General features: G+C 42.4%; 1 protein-coding gene and 1 non-coding gene across 2 annotated transcripts in view; both read right to left on the bottom strand.

Annotated features, from left to right (window-relative positions):
• Positions 1–1356: 1356 nt before the first annotated feature.
• trnak-cuu (transfer RNA lysine (anticodon CUU)) lies at positions 1357–1429 on the bottom strand. Its single transcript has one exon. It is a non-coding gene; the product is annotated as a tRNA-Lys (tRNA).
• A 2401-nt stretch (positions 1430–3830) lies between these two features.
• Positions 3831–22324, bottom strand: part of LOC139646996 (zinc finger protein 721-like) — an 81523-nt gene continuing 63029 nt past the window's right edge. The window contains exons 5-9 of the mRNA XM_071522816.1: positions 21356–22038; positions 18059–18497; positions 16497–17211; positions 4433–4564; positions 3831–4305 (exon numbers count right to left, since the gene is read on the bottom strand). Coding sequence (XP_071378917.1) covers positions 3831–4305; positions 4433–4564; positions 16497–17211; positions 18059–18497; positions 21356–22038 — 2444 coding nt within the window. The remainder of the gene's footprint in view (positions 4306–4432; positions 4565–16496; positions 17212–18058; positions 18498–21355; positions 22039–22324) is intronic.

Raw genomic sequence — 22324 nt, 5'->3', positions numbered from 1 at the left:
ACGTTGAAATGACGTCTATTGCTTGCTGGGTTATTGCCCCTTTGACCTGTACATAACCTAACCCAGTGGGCGTTAATTTCACTATTATTTTACTCATTAGAAGTTAACACAGTGAGGGAACGTATAGTGTAATTATACATTACAGTTACATTCGTCATTAAAATTATGTAAGCATATTCTAAATCATATCTAACAACAAAAATAGTAATGATGGACAGTTGAAATATGACGTTTTCAGCGTTGAGTTTCCAGGCAGCAGAGTGGCGCAGCGGAAGCGTGCTGGGCCCATAACCCAGAGGTCGATGGATCGAAACCATCCTCTGCTAGTTTTTCTGCTTTTTAAAAAAAAAATGACTTATGACAAAAGCTCCGTTACTGCAAATAAGCGCTTAGAAAAACTGTATTTTTGGTGCAACGTATGTGTAAATCGATGTTTATGCGCGAGAATTTAACACCGATCCCACTGACAGAGTGTTGCCTTCACGTGCTCTTGGAGATATCCCGAGAGTTGTGGGATTTTGTTTTTATTGAAAAAGGCAAAATGTACAAAAAATACATACGAACAGAAATTCTAAAGTGTAAATGGTAAATTTGAGTGGGATTTATATTTTTCAGCAGACTCACTTTTAATAATAATAATAATGATAATAATAATAGTAACAATACATTTTATTTGTATGGCGCTTTTCTAAATACTCAAAGACGCTTTTCTTATTGTTAATACATTTCAGGATTTCATATATTTGCATATGCGAATATATGTACCAAGTAGACGGAGAATGTTTACATAGTTACATCATGCTTAGAACAAACTAGGACATCTCTATACAAAAGTAGGAATTTCCTATGATACCAGTTGCTAAAATGAAATTTTTAGGGGCTTTGCCATTCTGCGTAGATAATTAGTATTCTAGTATTGTTGTATATTTCTATTTTCACTGTTTGTTTACCTTTTAGTTGTCACGCATTTATGTGTATAATTATAAGCTGTCCTCTTGGTTAAGAAGATACAACCGCTGCAAATGCTATTCAGACTAGAATTTATTAATATTACCAAAGATGTTACCAAGGCCTGCATATATCAAACAATTTTTGTCTAATAAATGAATTAAAACATCAAATGCACGATGCACATTTGTCTCCTCTTCATTCCGACCAAGAGCACTCGGAAGTAGCAGTTTACGAGGAGCACTTGAATGCAGCATGACTACCGTCAAAGCTGTAATGGCGTTTCTGGCCAGCGGGTGTCGCTGCCCCATTTTCTCCTGCAAAGTGGAACCATGGCTGTTTACCTACAGGTCGGATTTAGCTGTGCGTCTACACGTGATTTAGAGTGTCTTTCACTGAAAAGGTGTGCGCCCAACGTGGGGCTCGAACCCACGACCCTGAGATTAAGAGTCTCATGCTCTACCGACTGAGCTAGCCGGGCTGGTAACGCTGTAATTCACATTCCATGTCTCATTTTCATAATATTTCCTTAGTATGCAAATAAATCATAGTTCAACTGAAATTCACGTTTCATGGATTCAACTGCAATAACATCAATGTCTGTCTATTGTAAACCATTATAACCGTTTAATTCTCAATGATCTGCCTTTTCACTTTTTCATTCGTTCATTTCTTTTTTGCAAACTGATTCCAGGTGTAAATTTTCATCACACATCATTGTTGTATACCTTCACGGCAACAGCAGCTCTTCATCTCAGTCATTTGTCAACAATGATGAGGGCTGAAATGTTTTTATTGTGCTTAGTAAAATACATTTACTGTACAGTCATAAGTATACATATATATATATATATATATATATATATATATATATATATATAGTCATAAGAAAATATATATCAAAGATCATTGATTTTTCGGGTTCACAGTACAGAGTCATCTACACCAGTGGTTCCCAAACTGGGCCGCTCCTTCTTAGGGGCCCCAAATGGGTGGGAGGGCCTCAGATCATTTCACCCAAAAAAAGTAGCTTAAAGGTGCCATGTGTAGCATTTTTAAACATCAATATATCATTGTCAAATTAATTGTCATACCTTGGTATATTCACTGTAAACAATTGAGATCATGGTAGAAGCGATTGGTAGCCTCTATCACACATCAGTGGTATTAGTTTCTCCAAATTAAGACCACATTTCCCATAAGCCCCGTTGCTTCCCGTCAGAAAGTGGATGCTGTTACAAGGGTTCATCAAGGATGATTTAAGGGTGTCCTGAGGAAAAACATTAAGGTCTGCATCATAAGACTAAGGCCTAATGTAGTCAACACATACTGACAGAGTTATATTGTTGCTGTGTAAAAAAAATAAAAGCATTTAAAGGCCTCAACTGTAATCAAACTGTGAACCTGACAAGACAAGACAGATAGTGGAGACATTTTCTTTTTGTTCTCAAATTAATCACAGCGATTTTGATACAAGGACTGATCAAAGATGCTAAACTTGAAACAAGCTCAACATAGATGTTATATGTTCTCAATCTGATACTTTGGTTCCATGTAGAATGTGCATCTAAAACTCTACATCACGCTAAATTTATAATCTCTATGAATTGACAATATAAGGCATTTGGACTTTTTATCACTCATACCTCTGGAGGAAAGTCATGAATGGTCAAACACTGCTTTATACCTGGTATTGCTGCCGTAACATTATTCGAGAAATAACATTTGTCTCTGAGGTGTTTTCCTTCCAATTCAATACTATTAAAATGAAGTCATGGTTTGCCCTCTCCTGTTCCCTTCACACTTGAGACCCTCACCTTAAAGGGTAACTTTGGTATTTTTCAACCTGGACCCAACCCTATTTTTTTCTGTGTGTGTCGAAGTAACTAATGGGGACAACAATTTTTGAAATTGGTCAGTGGCAAAAACAAGCACTTTCAGTGGACGTACATTGACGGTTTGCATTTGCCCCGTCGGATTACATTGCAGCCCGTTTTGCGGCTGCCGGCTGAAGCGATCTCGCTCAATACTGGACCAATTTCAAAAGTTGTTGTCCCCTTTAGTTACTTACTTACACAGTTGGGAAAATAGGGTCCAGGCTGAAAAATACAGAAGTTACCCTTTAAGAACTTTGAACTTACGGAACTGTGCGTGGGCGACGCAAGACTGCAAGAACTGTGATTGGCCCGCTTCGTATGTCCTCCTACCTGTACCCAGTTGATGTCCGCCAATATTGAAGACAACATGGAGCAGATCAAAGAGCAGGTTCGCAAACATGTTCATTCGTATCACGCCTCATGCCCAAATTATTAAGATTGCCAGATGTCACTGAATTCATGGTCAGAACCAAACCCCAAACCCAAATCTCTGATGAAGCCTGACATCTAATGGTGAAAAGTAGGGTACTGCACTGGCAATCTGCTATTGGCTAGTCTTTGTGCCAGGTGATGTCACCACCTGTTGTACTCTATAGAAGGTGATATCACCTGGCACCAAAGATCAGCAAATAGCTGATTGCCAGTTCAGTACCCTACTTTTCACCAGTAGATGTCAGGCTTCACCACAAATTTGAGTGGGGTTTAGTTACTCTTGAATTGTGCGCAGAAACAACAACTCATAACTATAAATGCTTACACCTCCATAGACCGACACTTAAACGCCAAACTATAAATCAACCTTTACCCAATTAATTCACTCCAGCCCTGCTCATTTTCTTTCCTCTGCCCCTCCTCCTCCACCCCCCACCTAGCACTCTTGATGGTCTAGCATGGTAAGCTAAATGGGTACACAGTGAGCACAAATCCATATGTGTATGCAATAGTTTGCTTCAACAAAATGGAACTGCATTAACAGCTCTGTCTGCCCCCAACTGAACGCCATGTTCATTGATCCAGCCCCGACACCCCCAGCCCTCCCCTCGGCTGCGGAACACAGCCTGTGGCGGACTGCTGGTGTGTCCTAATGTTGCAGAACCAGGCGAAGCGCTTGCCGCAGTGGTCGCAGCTATACGGCTTCTCCCCGGTGTGCACCCTCTGGTGCTTCTTCAGGTTGCCGGCCTCTGAGAAGCGCTTCCCGCAGGTGGCGCAGCGGAAGGGCTTCTCCCCCGTGTGGACACGCTCATGGGACTCCAGGTTGGACAGTGCGGGGAAAACTTTGCCGCAGGCTCGGCACATGAAGCCCTTCCTGCGGCGCTCGCCGGGCGCGAGGCCGGCGGCTTGGTTTTTGTTGTGGCGAGCCAATAGCCTGGCTAGCTGCTGGGCGGCAATGGCCACTTCAATGCTGGCCAAAACCATAACCGCCGTCGTCATTCCCCTCACCGGCAAAGCCAACTGGGGAACTACTGTGGAGCCCATCGTCCTACAGGTTGAACTGATACTAGAAATTGTCGTCCTGTCAATGCTATTAGTATTACTAACACCAGCTGTAGTAGTGGATTGTGTGTTCTGTGGGGAATGAATGCCATGTTGCTGGGATGTCCTGTTGCCATAACGATGTTGCTGTAGCAGCGACTGAGTCTGCACAGTTTTCATCATGGCTGCCGTTCTGCTCCAGGGAATCTGAGAAGACGGAGCCTGCATCCGCAAAGGTACAGAGGCGGATATGCCTGGTGACAAGGCTAGGAGCAAAAAACAAGGAGGGGTCAAGTTATGTCAAAAAAATAGGAGAGGAAAACAAAGAGGGGTCAAACTGTCATAATACTAGGAGTTAAAAACAAGGAGGGGTCCAACCGTGTCATAATACTAGGAGTTAAAAACAAGGAGGGGTCAAACTATGTCATAATACAAGGAGTTGAAAACAAGTAGGGGTCAAACTCTCATACTACTAGGAGTTAAAACAAGAAGGGGTCAAGCTGTGTTATAATAGTAGGAGAAGAAAACAAGGAGGGGTCAAACTGTGTCATAATACTAGGAGTTACAAACAAGGAGTGGTCAAACCGTGTATAATACTAGGAGTTAAAAACAAGGAGGTATCAAACCGTGTCATAATACTAGGAGTTAAAAACAAGGAGTGGTCAAACCGTGTCATAATACTAGGAGTTAAAAACAAGGAGGGGTCAAACCGTGTCACAATACAAGGAGTTGAAAACAAGGAGGGGTCAAACTCTCATAATACTAGGAGTTAAAACAAGGAGGGGTCAAGCTGTGTTATAATAGTAGGAGAGGAAAACAAGGAGGGGTCAAACTGTGTCATAATACTAGGAGTTAAAAACAAGGAGGGGTCAAACTGTGTCATAATACTAGGAGTTGAAAACAAGGAGGGGTCAAACTGTGTCATAATACAAGGAGTTGAAAACAAGGAGGGGTCAAACTCTCATAATGCTAGGAGTTAAAACAAGGAGGGGTCAAGCTGTGTTATAATAGTAGGAGAGGAAAACAAGGAGGGGTCAAACTGTGTCATAATACTAGGAGTTAAAAACAAGGAGGGGTCAAACTGTGTCATAATACTAGGAGTTGAAAACAAGGAGGGGTCAAACTCTCATAATACTAGGAGTTAAAACAAGGAGGGGTCAAGCTGTGTCACAATACTAGGAGTTAAAAACAAGGAGGGGTCAAACCGTGTCATAATACTAGGAGTTAAAAACAAGGAGGGGTCAAACCGTGTCACAATACTAGGAGTTAAAAACAAGGGGGGGTCAAACTGTGTCACAATACTAGGAGTTAAAAATAAGGGGGGGTCAAACTATGTCATAATACTAAGAGTTAAAAACAAGGAGGGGTCCAACCGTGTCACAGTACTAGGAGTTAAAATGAAGGAGAGGTCAAACTGTATCATAATGATAGAATAATAGGATAATAAAACAAGTTCAAGTTCATTTAAATACAAAGATGTGTGGGATACATAGCAATTATTGAGTTACTTTACAGTTCCAGTTACTTTCCGATGAATTACCTTGTGAAACAGTTGGCTGAGTGTGAACTCTGGGCCGCCCAGGCAGAGAGGAGAAACTCTGGCTGCTCTCTCCTCCACTCATCCTGGCTGTTGTAGAAGTGGATCCGCCGTGTTGGTGTCAGGTACTCTCAACTGGACCGACACAATACTGCAGGGGTCTTCTGTTATCAACGGGGCTGACTGTGGCGCTGCTGACTGTAAAGAGGAAGACGAGGGGGGGAATAGGGGGAAGAGAGAGGGGAGAGAGGGGGAAGAACAGAGAGGAGCTTGAGAGAGAGATAGATGAAGACCAGAAGCTGGTGACTTGCAAAACTCCTGCTACTCTTGGAGAACGATTGCCGTAACTTTCGGCTGTAAAAGCCTTCGTCAGGGTTACAGTGTTGTATTCATAGTCAACAATACATATATTCAATGACATACAAAAGAGAGGACTTTTGGATCTTTCATTTTAAAGGACTGCACTCAAATGGAATATATGGCATTGATTAGACAGTTGCTATGCACTGATTAGTTGGATGTTGAAGGGTATAATACAGATGTCCTGCAGACAGATCTATAGATACTGCGGTGCATGAAAATCCCAGGAGGGCGGCCATTTCTGAGATGGTGTATCTTTATACTTTCACTTTATCATCTCTGTGGAAGAAAATTTAACATACATCTACTAACAGCTGAACTTGGGTCCCCCTCTGGGAATGTACTGTTTCATGATGAATGGTCACCTCACTGTAACCTTTGAGCCATAATTGACTAGGCCAGAGGTCTCGTTGTCACAGTGGCTCCTGTATGTCCCAGACTATCTGTTGAATCTCTAAACTAAGACATAACATGTGTTGCCTTAACTCTGCTTCTGTGACCTGTCCCCATGTCAGCACATTCTGTAACATCCTTGGAAGATACTTAAAGACCAGTTCAAATCTATTCTCCTTTGAAGAAGTGTATGTAGCGTCATGCTGTGTGCATCTCTTCCTCTTGCAAGACTTCCCCTTTAGTAAAATATATATTCAAGTAAGAGGAACCTCTGACTCCACAACTTTTCTTCAACAAATTGGCGTCATCTTTTCATGCAAAAAGTTCATGCATCCTTTACATGTATACATTCAATGCAAAACCTCTTCTTGATTCTTATTTTCTTATTTCCAATCGCACTTTGTGAGTGAACCCATATGTTTATTTCCTTAATAATTTTATCCTCCTGCCTATATCGACTCTTCCCATAATCCTGATTGCTCTTGATCAGATATTTCTATCAGATCTCACTGCCACTTGCAGATGCAGTCTAGGATTTTTGGTCAAAGCTTCTTCCATCCGTTGATGGACAGATATCAGACAAGGTTAAGCTGCATCATTCTAGCCCACCGAGTTACTAGGTTTAGCTTTTCCATCTAGTCCTGTTAAATTTCCTATATGAAACTCATCGGTCGAGTTTTCCTAGTATACAGAGGGGCGCCCCAACATAAGTGCTCACTCTAGTGCCAGTTCTTTTTGGATCCCGTCAAGCATTACCCGGACAAGACAAGACAAGACAAGACAAGGCAAGGCAAGGCAAGGCAAGGCAAGGCAAGGCAAGGCAAGGCAAGGCAAGGCAAAGCAAGTTTATTTATATAGCACATTTCAGCAACAAGGCAATTCAAAGTGGTTTTCATAAAACATTAAAAGCATTGAGACAAAGTGAAAAAGATAAAATTCATATAAAAGAACAAGCAAAATGCATTGCATTAAAAGAATCAAATCAAGTAAAACAGAAAGATATTTTTACCCCCCTAAAGGAAACACAGAATCAAGCGGTGTTACTTCTTGGTTTTGAGTAGTCACTCTCACACTGGTGACACTGTCAACCAGTATACGATTAAGTGTGCCTTACCTCTCCAAAGATAATCACAACTTAAAAGACCTTTTGTTGGCCTCACTGGACAAAAATATGTATAGTGCTATAACGCTATACATATATAGACGCTATACATGCTATACAGACAAATAAAATTCGTACTTACCCGTGTTTGCTGTATTGGGATCCTGCCAACAATGTCAATTTGTTGAAGAAAAGTTCTGGAGTCAGAGGTTCGTCTTACTTGAATATATATTTTACTAAAGGGGAAGTCTTGCAAGAGGAAGAGATGCACACAGCATGACGCTACATACACTTCTTCAAAGGAGAATAGATTTGAACTGGTCTTTAAGTATCTTCCAAGGATGTTACAGAATGTGCTGACATGGGGACAGGTCACAGAAGCAGAGTTAAGGCAACACATGTTATGTCTTAGTTTAGAGATTCAACAGATAGTCTGGGACATACAGGAGCCACTGTGACAACGAGACCTCAACGGACCCCAGTTCAGCTGTTAGTGCATGTATGTCAAATCTGTCCATCAACGGATGGAAGAAGCTTTGACCAAAAATCCTAGACTGCATCTGCAAGTGGCAGTGAGATCTGATATAAATATCTGATCAAGAGCAATCAGGATTATGGGAAGAGTCGATCTAGGCAAGAGGATAAAATTATTAAGGAAATAAACATATGGGTTCACTCACAAAATGCGATTGGAGGAGGTTTCGCATTGCATGTATACACCCTCCCTTTGCATGTAAAGAATGCATTAACATTTTGCATGAAAAGATGACATAACTTATCCTATGTGAACAAGTACTGTTAACATTTTCTGTTATTAGCCTTTAAACCTTTCAGATTGAAAAGAAGAAGAGGAGAGTGGGTTATCAGTAAGTGAACAACCACAGCTGTGAATTGTATTGTCTCACTTTTGATTGTTTTTAATTGGAATAAGAACAATAAGACCATTCTCTCACTGCCCTGGGCTGGAACGGCGCCTGGCAGGGAGTGAGAGTTACCTTGACATTTCTTAAAGATAAAGACAAAACTTTCTGAGAAGGCATTTCATAGTGCACAGGAGTTCGCATGTGAGAATATACTTGATACATGTGCGGTGTTCATCTTGTTGAATAATTCCGAGGACTGACGAGTGAGTTTTAATGATGTCTTGATGCAATAATCATCTCATTTTTCTGAAAGACGCAATGTTTTAATACTGTGTTCAATGCAATGTTAAATGCTGTATTTAATGCTTGCTTTTAATGCTGTGTTGTGTCGCTGAGTTCCAAGCTATGATTTATGCTGGGGGTTTAGCGTATAGTTTTCAAAACTAGATTTAAAATAAGGTTTAATAAGGGATTTTAAACTGTGTTCTACTGCTGAGTTCTTGAGGCCAGTCGATAGAATTTTTTGATTGACATAATAGTTGGTATGTCGGTATAGTCTCAAAATGGGAAAGGGACAGTCAAAGATAAAGCAGGATTTGCAGTTGGAATTGCCAAAGGCTGAGAAACGGAGGGCAAAAGATATTGTGAGGAGCCACACAAAAGCAAAAAAATGTATTATCCCACCGGGGTCGCCAGCCGATATTGTCTGGAAAGAATTGGGACAGAATTACGTGACCCCATTCACATATGATCTGACCAACTGCACACAAGGCTGGTGGCCACTCGGAGGATCTTTTGCCCCGGAAAAGCTAGAACTGTGATAACTCGGACAGAACAGATGGGTTGTGGGACTATGATTATGTCTAAGCATGTCTTGAAGGATGGAGGAAAATAGCAAAGAAGCATCCCATCTCCTAAGCCTAACACAAATCTGAAAGTTTCTGATGTGGAAACAGGGAGACAAACAGTAGAGGTCAAGAAGGAAAAGGAAGATAGTTAGACTATTGGGCCAGAATTGACTGAAATGATTGACATAGAAGAGCAACTACATAGAGACGAAGTAAGTCTGACAACGAAAGTCAGCCCCGTAAATTCAGAGGCATCCCTCCCAAAGGCATTAAACTCAAAAGACATCAAAGGGCGTAAGGGTAAAACACCTACACCACTCCTTTCTCTGAACCTTTCTCAGAAAATGACCGAAGCAATTTCAGAATCGCTTGCAGAATCAACATGCACGGCACCACACACAACAAAAACACGAGGAAGCTCCTGTAATGCAAGCTCTTAAATGAATGGTAGGAGACACTCCAATTCTAAGACCATGGACTCCAGTGGAGGTGCGGCATGTACTCTATAATGCCCTGATCCCTGATGTCAACTGTTGTCCTTGGCTAACAAACTAGAATGGAAAGCCGTCCAGGGAAAAGAGTTAGTATGCTGGTAGATAGTGGAGCTACAATTTCTACAGTAAAACAGAAAGAGAATGTGTGTATTCCGGGGAGAGGACACATGGCGACTGTAGGGGTATCTGGTGTACCTTTAGTTGAACCCTTGTCGCAATCCACTGTGGCTAGTGTGAGAACAGCTCATCATCAACAGGAATTTTTGATTTCATCCAATTCACCTGTCAATCTAGAAAAAAAGGAAATGAGTGGTTGAACTATATTTTCAAACTAGGATCAAAAATGTGTCAGGTGCTCTTGGAAAACGGGAAAAAAAGAGTGCTACAAACAAAAGGACAATCCAGGCACTCCAAATATAAAAATATAACCACAAGGAAGGACATATTTTAAAAGCCTTTATTGTAGTGGCTAAATCATTAAAAAAACCAACATGTTTCGACCACTGTAGGTCTTCTTCAGGGCTTTAAACACAGACAACACGGGTGTGGCCTCACCTATATAATAGCAGCAGCCAATGGGAGGCAGTCACATGACCCAGATAATAACATGACAGGTGAAACAAATTGAAAATAATGAAAAAAAATATATAAATACAACAAAATAACATGAGATGAGATTACACAGAAATATTACATGTTTCATTTTTTTAAATATATTTTTTACCATAGGTATAGTGTACCATAGGTCCACTGTAGTGGACCTATGCTCTGCTTTCCCACTGTTTCATACCTGGGACATGTGTCGAGCCAGGGACAGAGGCTGCTGTCTCCTGATAGGGTGAAGGTGCTATGTTCACTCCCGCCCCCTGACACAAAGACAAGTATGCTGTCATTTCTGGGAATGACAAATTACTGCAGACATTGGATTCATGATTACAATCGTTTCGACTCCATTCTTCACGCATCAATGCACAAAGACCAGCCAGACAGGATCCAGTGGTCCCCTGAGATGAATGATGCCTTTAATGTTATGAAACAGACACTCATCGCTGCTCCAGCTCTGGGACTGCCAGACGACAAACTGCCTTTCCATCTTCATGTTCATGAACGAGAAGGGTTTGCTACAGGGATTCTCACTCAGAAACATGGTACAAACTACAGACCGGTAGCATACTACTCAGTTAAACTCTGTCCTGTGGCTGCTGGGTTGCCGTCTTGTCTTAGGTCTATTGCAGCAGTAACTTTGATGATTGAAAAGTCCTCAGTGATTGGCTCACGATTGCATTGTATATGCTCCACACGCAGTAGTCCACCTTGTAACCACATCTGCCACTCAACATAGGTCTGTCACGCGCTGCTCAGGTTATGAAGCCATGATACTGGCCAGCCCCAACATCACAGTCAAGCGGGCTCCACCCCTAACCCCAGCGGTTGACGTTTTTGATGATATGCTGACACACGATTGCGCTCACGTTGTTGATACCTGCACTTCACCGCGTCCTGATTTGTTACAGACCCCAATTGACAATTGTGATTTGATTCTCTCTACTGACGGGTCCTCCAGACCCTCAGACAGCAACCACATTGCTGGATATGCCATTGTTGATGATTTCCACATGAAGTTCTGATGGGGCGGCCAATGACTACAGGGGCAAGCCTGCCGTTAACACCCCACAGAGCTACCCTGATATGGATGGAAGAGGTCATGAGGGACTACATACTCTCTCTGACTAACCTTTTGAGAAAACATCACTTGCAGGTTTCCTCTAGGTTACTGGCACCCGGGGAAGAACCAACACATCCCTTCCAGCCAGGAGACTTTGTTCTTGTAAAAACACTAAATCACTAAGTCACTCTCTCCCCTAAGTGGAAAGGACCATACCAGGTGCTGTTGACCACCAGGATGGCAGTAAAGGTGGAAGGCGAAGCTGAGTGGATTCACGCCACGCGTTGCCGCAGAACACCATGCACCGGTTCGGGGCCAGCAGAGGGGACTGCAGCGCAATCACCTGTTGCATCCTCTTTGGGATCTTCAGCACAGGAGTGGTACTCATCATATTCGAGGAGGAACTTAGGGGAAAAAAGTTCTCCAAACCAACATCCAACGACAAACTCGACGGCATTTCCTGAAAACACTCAGGACTCCAACTACAGGCTGAACAAACGGGAAAGGTCCTGTCGTCCAGCTCCAGAGAACACAATCTCATCTCAAACAAATGCTAATGGGGTTCCGTATACTAATCTGTACATGAAATTGATGCATGATTTTGCTTATACCCTCAAAAGGTCTAACTGTTATGTTTGTGCTCATATTCCACATACTTCAGGAGAGGGGATGCCTTTGATTCCCAGTCCACTGTCAGGACCAGACATGCTAGGTTGGTTGTTGGCAATGCAAAAGAGTCCTTATTTCGGAGGTCAGGTTGACTGTGCAGAATTCAAACAGTGTCAGACACTTACTGAAGTGACCGCTACTGACTATTGTGGCCATAATGTGCGACAGGTTAATTTCACCGAATTAGCCCTCCGGAGATATAGTTTCCATTCATTACAATCGCCGGTGTTAACTTTAAACTCTTCTTATGTGCCAACTGGGCAGTACTGTATTTCTCGGTATAGGCAAGGAGAAACATCCCAAGTTTTCCTAGGTAAGAGTACATGTGACTATTACATCCCATCTAGTTGTGGGGCATATGAGAGTATCCCTAAGTGGTGTCCTCAAATGCGAGTGCCATACCTACAGAGTATTGATATAAAGTCGACCTTAAAATCTGATCCCTCTAAGCCTGCAATGTTCAATACTTCCTTTCTGTGGTGGCCCAAGTAGTGATGGAGCAAATACTCTAACGGCTACAGTATTTGTATGTGGTAATAAAGCGTATGCCTTTCTCCCAACCAATTGGACAGGTTCCTGTTATGTAGCATATCTAATATGTTAACGAAACTCTGACCCACAGGCACTCATACTATCCCCATCGTGTGAGGCAAGAGGATAGGATTAGTGGGGGCAGAAGGTTCATGACAGGGCTACTACCATGGTACGGTGCTGTAAGTAATGCTCATGAAATAGACTGGCAGCAGATTTGGAGAACCTCATGGCACAGGCCAAGGCGGGTTTTGAATCTCTGAATGAGAAACAAAAAGCTAACAGACTAGTGTCATTACAAAATAGAATGGCCCTTGATTATGTTCTGGCTTCCACTGGCGGAGTATGTCACTTAATAGGTCAAGAGTGTTGTACTTACATACCAGATCCCTCTGATAATGTTACCCATGTGGTCCATCACCTAAATTCTCTGTTGAAAGACATGAAGGTGCATGATTCTCCCAGTGCAACGGGCTGGGATCTCATTGATTGGCTTAAACTGACTCTCGGCCCCAAATTGTGGTTGATATTTCAGCCCCTGATCATAGGTTTTGTGGTCCTGGTCAGTCTGGTGGTGGTTATCAAATGTAGTATCTCTCTCCTGTTGTCTCTAATGCAGAAACCAGCTTGTCAATTTGTTGTTCAAAATGTTCAGTGCACCTCTACTGACAGTAGTGAGGACGCCTCTTTGGCTACAGGTTCGTCCGATGTCAGCACATTCTGTAACGTCCTTGGAAGATAAAGACCAGTTCAAATCTATTCTCCTTTGAAGAAGTGTATGTAGTGTCATGCTGTGCGCATCTCTTCCTCTTGCAAGACTTCCCCTTTAATAAAATATATATTCAAGTAAGACAAACCTCTGACTCCAGAACTTTTCTTCAACACTTGGTATAATCACTGTAAACAATTGAGATCATGGTAGAAGCGATTGGTAGCCTCTATCACACATCAGTGGTATTAGTTTCTCCAAATTAAGACCACATTTCCCATAAGCCCCGTTGCTTCCCGTCAGAATGTGAATGCTGTTACAAGGGTTCATCAAGGGTGATTTAAGGGTGTCCTGAGGAAAAACATTAAGGTCTACATCATAAGACTAAGGCCTAATGTAGTCAACACATACTGACGGTGTTATATTGTTGCTATGTAAAAAAATAAAAGCATTTAAAGGCCTCAACCGTCATCAAACTGTGAACCTGACAAGACAAGACAGATAGTGGAGACATTTTCTTTCAATGTCTGTCTATTGTAAACCATTATAACCTTTTAATGCTCACTGATCTGCCTTTTCACTTTTTCATTTGTTCATTTCTTTTTTGCAAACTTATTTCTTTCACTTTGAGTTTGCAATGGAATTTCTAATTGTTATGCTTTATTCCGAAGTGATTGAAGACCTTGCTGTATCTGAATCCTTCAATAAAAAAAAAATCAGCATTATTGAATGCAATAATATGTATAATACTTTCATCATTCATGATGTGACCAGGTGTCAATTTTCATCACACATCATCCACATTGCTGTGTCCCTTCATGACAACAGCAGCTCTTCATCTCAGTCATTTGTCTAAACTGATGAACAATGATGAGGATTGAAATGTTTTTATTGCTCTTAGTAAAATACATTTACTGTACAGTCATAAGTATATATATATAAAAAAAAAACAAAGATCATTGATTTTTCGGGTTCACAGTACAGAGTCATCTACACCAGTGGTTCCCAAACTGGGCCGCTCCTTCTTAGGGCCCCAAATGGGTGGGAGGGCCTCAGATCATTTCACCCCAAAAAAAAGTAGCTTAAAGGTGCCATGTGTAGCATTTTTAAACATCAATATATCATTGTCAAATTAATTGATACCTTGGTATATTCACTGTAAACAATTGAGATCATGGTAGAAGCGATTGGTAGCCTCTATCACACATCAGTGGTATTAGTTTCTCCAAATTAAGACCACATTTCCCATAAGCCCTGTTGCTTCCCGTCAGAAAGTGGATGCTGTTACAAGGGTTCATCAAGGGTGATTTAAGGGTGTCCTGAGGAAAAACATTAAGGTCTACATCATAAGACTAAGGCCTAATGTAGTCAACACATACTGATAGTGTTATATTGTTACTGTGTAAAAAAATAAAAGCATTTAAAGGCCTCAACCGTCATCAAACTGTGAACCTGACAAGACAAGACAGATAGTGGAGACATTTTCTTTTTGTTCTCAAATTAATCACAGGGATTTTGATACAAGGACTGATCAAAGACGCTAAGCTTGCAACAAGCTCAACATAGATGTTATATGTTCTCAATCTGATACTTTGGTTCCATGTAGAATGTGCATCTAAAACTCTACATCACGCTAAATTTATAATCTCTATGAATTGGCAATATAAGTAGAGCATTTGGACTTTTTATCACTCTCACTCATACCTCTGGAGGAAAGTCATGAATGGTCAAACACTGCTTTATACCTGGTATTGCTGCCGTAACATTATTTGAGAAATAACATTTGTCTCTGAGGTGTTTTCCTTCCAATTAAATACTATTAAAATTAAGTCATGGTTTGCCCTCTCCTCTTCCCTTCACACCTGAGACCTTAAGGCTGATTTATGGTTCTGCGTCGAACTTACGGAACTGTGCGTAGGGCGACGCAAGACCACAAGAACTGTGATTGGCCCGCTTCGTATGTCCTCCTACCTGTACCCAGTTGATGTCCGCCGATAGTGAAGACAACATGGAGCAGATCGAAGAGCAGGTTCGCAAATATGTTCATTTGTATCACGCCTCATCCCCAAATTATTAAGATTGCCAGATGTCACTGAATTCATGGTCAGAACTAAACCCCAAACCCAAATCTCCAGTGAAGCCTGACATCTAATGGTGAGAAGTAGGGTACTGCACTGGCAATCTGCTATTGGCTGGTCTTTGTGCCAGGTGATGTCACCACCTGTTCAATCTCGGAACCCATCGTCTATCCGTCGGACGATTAGACTCTGGGGGCGACGGCCAATATTTCAGGGTTTCCGGTGTAGCCAGTGGACATCCGGGACAAGACTTCCTCTTCCGTGTGCCGGTCATTGTTTACAGTCCGTTTAGCAACTTGAGACGTGAGAATGGAGTTGGAGTTGAGAGACGATGTCTGTATTGTGTGGAGAAACATTCGACTCTCGCGTCTCAAGTTGCTAATCGGACTGTAAACAATGACCGGTGCATGGAAGAGGAAGTCTTGGCCCAGATGTCCGCTGGCTCCACCGGAAACCCCGAAATATTGGCCGTCGCTCCCAGAGTCTAATCGTCGTCAGATGGATACATGATGGGTTCCGACATTGTCACCTGTTGTACTATATAGAAGGTGATATCCCGTGGCACCAAAGACCAGCAAATAGCAGATTGCCAGTTCAGTACCCTACTTTTCACCAGTAGGCTTCACCACAAATCTGAGTGGGGTTTAGTTACTCTTGAAGTGTGCGCAGAAACACCAACGCAGAACTATATATGCTTGCACCTCCATAGACCGATAAATCAACCTTTACCCAATGAATTCACTCCAGCCCTTCTCATTTTCTTTCCTCTGCCCCTCCTCCTCCACCCCCCACCTAGCACTCTTGATGGTCTAGCATGGTAAGCTAAATGGGTACAGAGTGAGAGCAAATCCATATGTGTATGCAATAGTTTGCTTCAACAAAATGGAACTGCATTAACAGCTCTGTCCGCCCCCAACTGAATGCCAAATTCATTGATCCAGCCCCGACACCCCCAGCCCTCCCCTCGGCTGCAGACCGCAGCCCGTGGCGGACTGCTGGTGCGTCCTCAGGTTGCAGATCCAGGCGAAGCGCTTGCCGCAGTGGTCGCAGCTGTACGGCTTCTCCCCGGTGTGAACCCTCTGGTGCTTCTTCAGGTTGCCGGCCTCTGAGAAGCGCTTCCCACAGGTGGCGCAGCGGAAGGGCTTCTCCCCCGTGTGGACGCGCTGATGGGCCTCCAGGTTGGACAGTCCGGAGAAAGCTTTGCCGCAGGCTCGGCACACGTAGCTCTTCCTGCGGCGCTCGCCGGACACGAGGCCGGCGGCTTGGTTTTTGTTGTGGTGAGCCAATAGGCTGGCTCGCTGCTGGGCGGCGATGGCCACTTCGATGCTGGCCAAGCCCTTAACCGCCGTCGTCGTTCCCCTCACCGGCAAAGCCAACTGGGGAACCACAGTGGAGCCCATCGTCCTACAGGTTGAACTGATACTAGAAATACTAGTCCTGTCAACACTATTAGTATTACTAACACCAGCTGTAGTAGTGGATTGTGTGTTTTGTGGGGAATGAATGCCATGTTGCTGGGATGTCCTGTTGCCGTAACGACGTTGCTGTAGCAGCGACTGAGTCTGCACAGTTCTCATCATGGCTGACGTTCTGCTCCAGGGAATCTGAGAAGACGGAGCCTGCATCCGCAAAGGTACAGAGGTGGATGTGCCTGGTGACAAGGCTAGGAGGAGAAAACAAGGAGGGGTCAAGGCATGTAATAATACTGGGAGCAGAAAACAAGGAGGGGTCAAGTTATGTCAAAAAAATAGGAGAGGAAAACAAGGAGGGGTCAAACTGTGTCATAATACAAGGAGTTGAAAACAAGGAGGGGTCAAACTCTCATAATACTAGGAGTTAAAACAAGGAGGGGTCAAGCTGTATCATAGAAGTTAAAAAAAAGAAGGGGTCATACTGTATCATAATACTAGGAGAGGAAAACAAGGAGGGGTCAAACTGCGTCATAATACTAGGAGAGGAAAACAAGGAGGGGTCAAACTATGTCATAATACTAGGAGTTAAAAACAAGGAGGGGTCAAACTGTGCCATAATACTAAGAGTTAAAAAAGGAGGGGTCAAACTGTATCATAATATTAGGAGAGGAAAACAAGGAGGGGTCAAACTGTGTCATAATACTTGGAGTTAAAAACAAGGAGGGGTCAAACTGTGTCATAATACTAGGAGAGGAAAACAAGGAGGGGTCAAACTATGTCATAATACAAGGAGTTAAAAACAAGGAGGGGTCAAACTGTGTCATAATACTAGGAGTTAAAAACAAGGAGGGGTCAAACTGTCATAATACTAGGAGTTAAAAACAAGGAGGGGTCAAACTGTGTCATAATACTAGGAGTTAAAAACAAGGAGGGTCCAACCGTGTCATAATACTAGGAGTTAAAAACAAGGAGAGGTCAAACTGTATCATAATACTAGGAGATGAAAACAAGTTCAAGTTCATTTAAATACAAAGATGTGTGGGATACATAGCAATTATTGAGTTACTTTACAGTTCCAGTTACTTTCCGATGAATTACCTTGTGAAACAGTTGGCTGAGTGTGAACTCTGGGCCGCCCAGGCAGAGAGGAGAAACTCTGGCTGCTCTCTCCTCCACTCATCCTGGCTGTTGTAGAAGTGGACCCTTGCGGGGGTTGAAGAATGAGCGGAGGCTGCGGCTCGGCCTCTACAATAATGACTCCGTCCTGCTCGCGCTCTGCCGAGTCGTCGGCGGCGAAGGAACACGAAGGGCCACCGGGGGGCGACACCGAGTCGCTATCGGGGGCCCAGCGAGTGAAAAAGGTCTCGAGTTCGAACAGCGAGTACTCAGAGCTGAGCGGGTTGCCGTTGCTGGATCTCTGTTGTTGTTGATGTGAGCTGGGGTTGGCCGGCGTGTTGGTGTCCGGTACCCTCAACTGGACCGACACAATACTGCAGGGGTCTTCTGTTATCAACGGGGCGGACTGTGGCGCTGCAGACTGTAAAGAGGAAGACGAGGGGGGGGATAGGGGGAAGAGAGAGGGGAGAGAGGGGGAAGAACAGAGAGGAGCTTGAGAGAGAGATAGATGAAGACCAGAAGCTGGTGAAGTCCTGCTACTCTTGGAGAACGATTGCCGTAACTTTCGGCTGCAAAAGCCTTCGTCAGGGTTGCAGTGTTGTATTCATAGTCAACAATACATATATTCAATGACATACAAATGAGAGGACTTTTGGATCTTTCATTTTAAAGGACTGCACTCAAATGGAATATATGGCATTGATTAGTCAGTTGCTATGCATTGATTAGTTGGATGTTGAAGGGTATAATACAGATGTCCTGCAGACAGATCTATAGATACTGCGGTGCATGAAAATCCCAGGAGGGCGGCCATTTCTGAGATGGTGTATCTTTATACTTTCGCTTTATCATCTCATTATCTGGAGAAGTATGCTGTTTGTCTAATCTAATCTACCTAATCTAACCATCAATTACAATTGTTAATGTTTATGGTTGTATTATTTTATTTCAATACTGCTCCTGCTTGGCCAGTATTCTTTTTTCCCCCCAATTTGTAATATTCATCTGTTTATTTGATTATCTGAATGCTCCTGCTTGAATTGATTTTGTTTTATTTAGTAATGTATTCACTATTTACTCTGCCAATAAAGCATGTTGAATTGAATTGGCCTATTTTAAATACAATATGATGTTTGTATTCCCTGTCTGTTGTGTTTTATTTCTTTTTAAACTGTAAGTGGTGTGCTGTCTTGGCCAGGTCTCCCTCGGATAAGAGATTTCAATCTCAAGGGAATTCCTGGTTAAATAAAGGAATGAATTAGGCCTATATGTGCATTACAGATTCAATGATAATATTGTGTCACAATTTTGTCATTTCACTGTCCTCTATACTTTAGTAATATATGACCTCTACTAAAAAAAAAAACACAAATTCACAAATTCAGTTTTTTAAAAGACACCATTTTAATTATTGACAATGCAACCCTTGGACATCAAGCAAAATTTTACAAAATTGTGACACAATAGAAAAAGCTCATCTAGTGTTACATATGTCTGGTCCTGTCAATCGCAAATACCACAGTGGCTTACATTTCACATCAGTTCACACTTTAAAAATACACTTTATTCTAAAAGAGAATTATTCTTGTCCATAAAGGATAAATATGTGAAATAGGTCCTGTACCGTTAAAACAAACTCATTGCATTTTAGTTCTAATCCTCACTGGAAGCACATGATTACAAATTTTAAAATGCACACAATATTATTGACCGGAAATTTCCCCGAACTGTGCCTAAGTGAAAGTGAAAGGCTATCATATAGTGTTCCCTTTAGGATTTGAACAGTTCCCCTTCCGTTCCCAGCGCTGGTTCCCATGCGCATTTTTCTTAAGAGTTGGAGCAATTTTTACTCACTCCCGATGTCAATATCTCACTGTCTATCAATCTGTCCCTATGTCTTCCTTTCTTTGTATCCATCTATGGCAACCTTCAAATAATTTAAAAGAGCCAAAGAGCTCTTCATTTACTGCCGTTGCAATGCATGTTTACACTTTTCAGGCGATTCAAATAGCTGGTAGAATAAATAATCTGCTGGTTCCCATATGTGAAACCATTTTTAAATAATTTCATATTAATTATATATATGTATATATATATTTAATTCTAATCTAGGGCTTGGTTGGGTACTGAAACCTGATTCCATTTCACCTGTCCAATTTCTCATCACTAAAATTGCAAAAATTACAAGAACAATATTTTGGGATCTCAAATGCTTTTAGAAAGTACCAAGATATTCTGAATTTGTTGTATTTTGGTGCAATTTAGTTACCTTCTGAGAAATAATTATGAGTTAAAGGAATAGTTCACTCCAAAATGAAAATTCAGTCGTTATCCACTCACCCCCATGTCAGCAGAAATTCCATTGAAGGTGGTTGGACCACCAAACACACAGCGAGTTTGCCCCCGTAGTTCCATCTCAGCCTTCTCTCACACTATTGAAGTTAATAGAGCCATCTTTTTATAGCTCCAAAAAAAAGAACTAAATGTCCATCAAATTTCTCCCCACAGCTACATAATCCAAATGTTTTGTAGCCAAAAAATTGTGTTCTGGTGGAGAACTTTGCTTCCGACTGCAGGGTGGGCATGCTACCAGAGCATTGTCAGTGAGGAAAATCTAGGAGATAATGAGGTAAATATTGGACTTTTGGGGACACAGTGCAAACGTTACGCTACAAAACACTTGGCATGAGCTGTTTGGTGAAATTTGATGTTTGACATTTTAGGTTTTTTTGGAGCTGTAGAAAGAACTTCAATAGTAAAAAAAAAATGTCTGGGATAGAACTACGGGGCTAGCTTGCTGTGTGTTTGGTGGTCCAACCAACTTCAATGGAGTTTCAACTGCCCCAGGAGTGAGTGGATAATGACTGAATTTTCATTTTGGGGTGAACTATTACTTTGAGCTAGTTCATTAGATGGCATGTTAACAATCACTTTGATGATTTAAAACCCAAGAAGATATGAACGTATTATCTTCTAATACATGTCCTGTAGGCTGCAGCCTACTGCCCATGTCACATTTTGGCCACTATACCAAAGAAATTGGCCACTGTTCTTCACATCACGTGTCAGTGAGCTGGAGTTAGTCATTTTTTGCTGTTGCCTCTTGAACATTTTAATAAGGATTTAACATTAAAAGATTAGGCAAAAGCTGATAAATCAGATTATCAGATTTTGATTATGGGTGCTTATTTGCCTCTGTGTCAAACCATGACAATAAATGACGACAGCAAAACAGACCAAGTTTATCTCACTGTGCCAACTCTACTGACTACATCTCTACGTTTGAGGGTGATGTCTGTTTTGGTGTTTCTTCAGGTTGCTGGGATCGGAGAACCTCTCGGGGCAAAGCGAGCACTGGTACGGCCTCTCCCCGGTGTGGATGTTCCGATGGATCTTCAGGTTCCAGAACTGGGAGAATTTCTTCCCGCAGATATTACAGCCGTAGGGCCTCTCGCCCGTGTGAGTCCTGAGGTGGGATTCTAAATTCGCCGGGGAGCTGAACCCTTTCCCGCAGAACCAACAGATGCAAACCTTCTTCCTGGGATTTTTCAGCTTACTAACGCCAGCATAGCTCCCCTGACCCTGACTGTGACCCGGCACCTGTTCGGGCCTCTGACCAGAAAGCTGCATGCGACCCGGGACCTGAATGGGACGAGGCTCGTCTGACAGATCGATAACTGGAGCCTGTTCGAACGACACTGAATTCTCGACGGTCAATCCCCTCCCGGAGCTGCCGGTTTCGCCCCACGAGAGGGGGGCGCAGTGCGAGGACGGCCCCGGGAGGCTGTCGTCGTGACAATAACTATCCCCCCCGTTAGTCCACAGCGAAGAACGGCCATAGCTGACCTCTGAGAAGCCCCGCCCGGACTCCTGCAGGTCCGAGAGCTGGTGGGTCGAGTTTTGCGTGGTTTCATCAAATGGCAGCACTCCTCTGTAGTCGTCTGTGCTGGACTCCACTAATCCTGCAAGAGGACATAAAGCAACTGAGTCATTCTCTCATTTTGCCTATTTACATGTACTTTCAAAGTCACATAAGTTTTCTAGTTATTCTTATACACTGATGTCTACTATAGAGCTGCAATGATTAATCGATTAGTTGTCAACTATTAAATTAATCGCCAACTATTTTGATAATCGATTAATCAGTTTGAGTAATTAAAAAATAAGTCAAAATTCTCTGATTCCAGCTTCTTAAATGTGAATATTTTCTGGTTTCTTTCCTCCTCTATGACAGTAAACTGAATATCT

The sequence above is a fragment of the Centroberyx affinis genome, unplaced genomic scaffold, assembly GCF_046629955.1.
Source record: "Centroberyx affinis isolate AG114_WGS23_722 - 3 ecotype Tasmania unplaced genomic scaffold, CSIRO-AGI_Caff_v1 ptg001029l_1, whole genome shotgun sequence".
NCBI lineage: Eukaryota > Metazoa > Chordata > Actinopteri > Beryciformes > Berycidae > Centroberyx > Centroberyx affinis.
The sequence above is the reverse complement of the archived record's forward strand: the minus strand, read 5'-3'. Positions and strand labels throughout refer to the sequence as shown.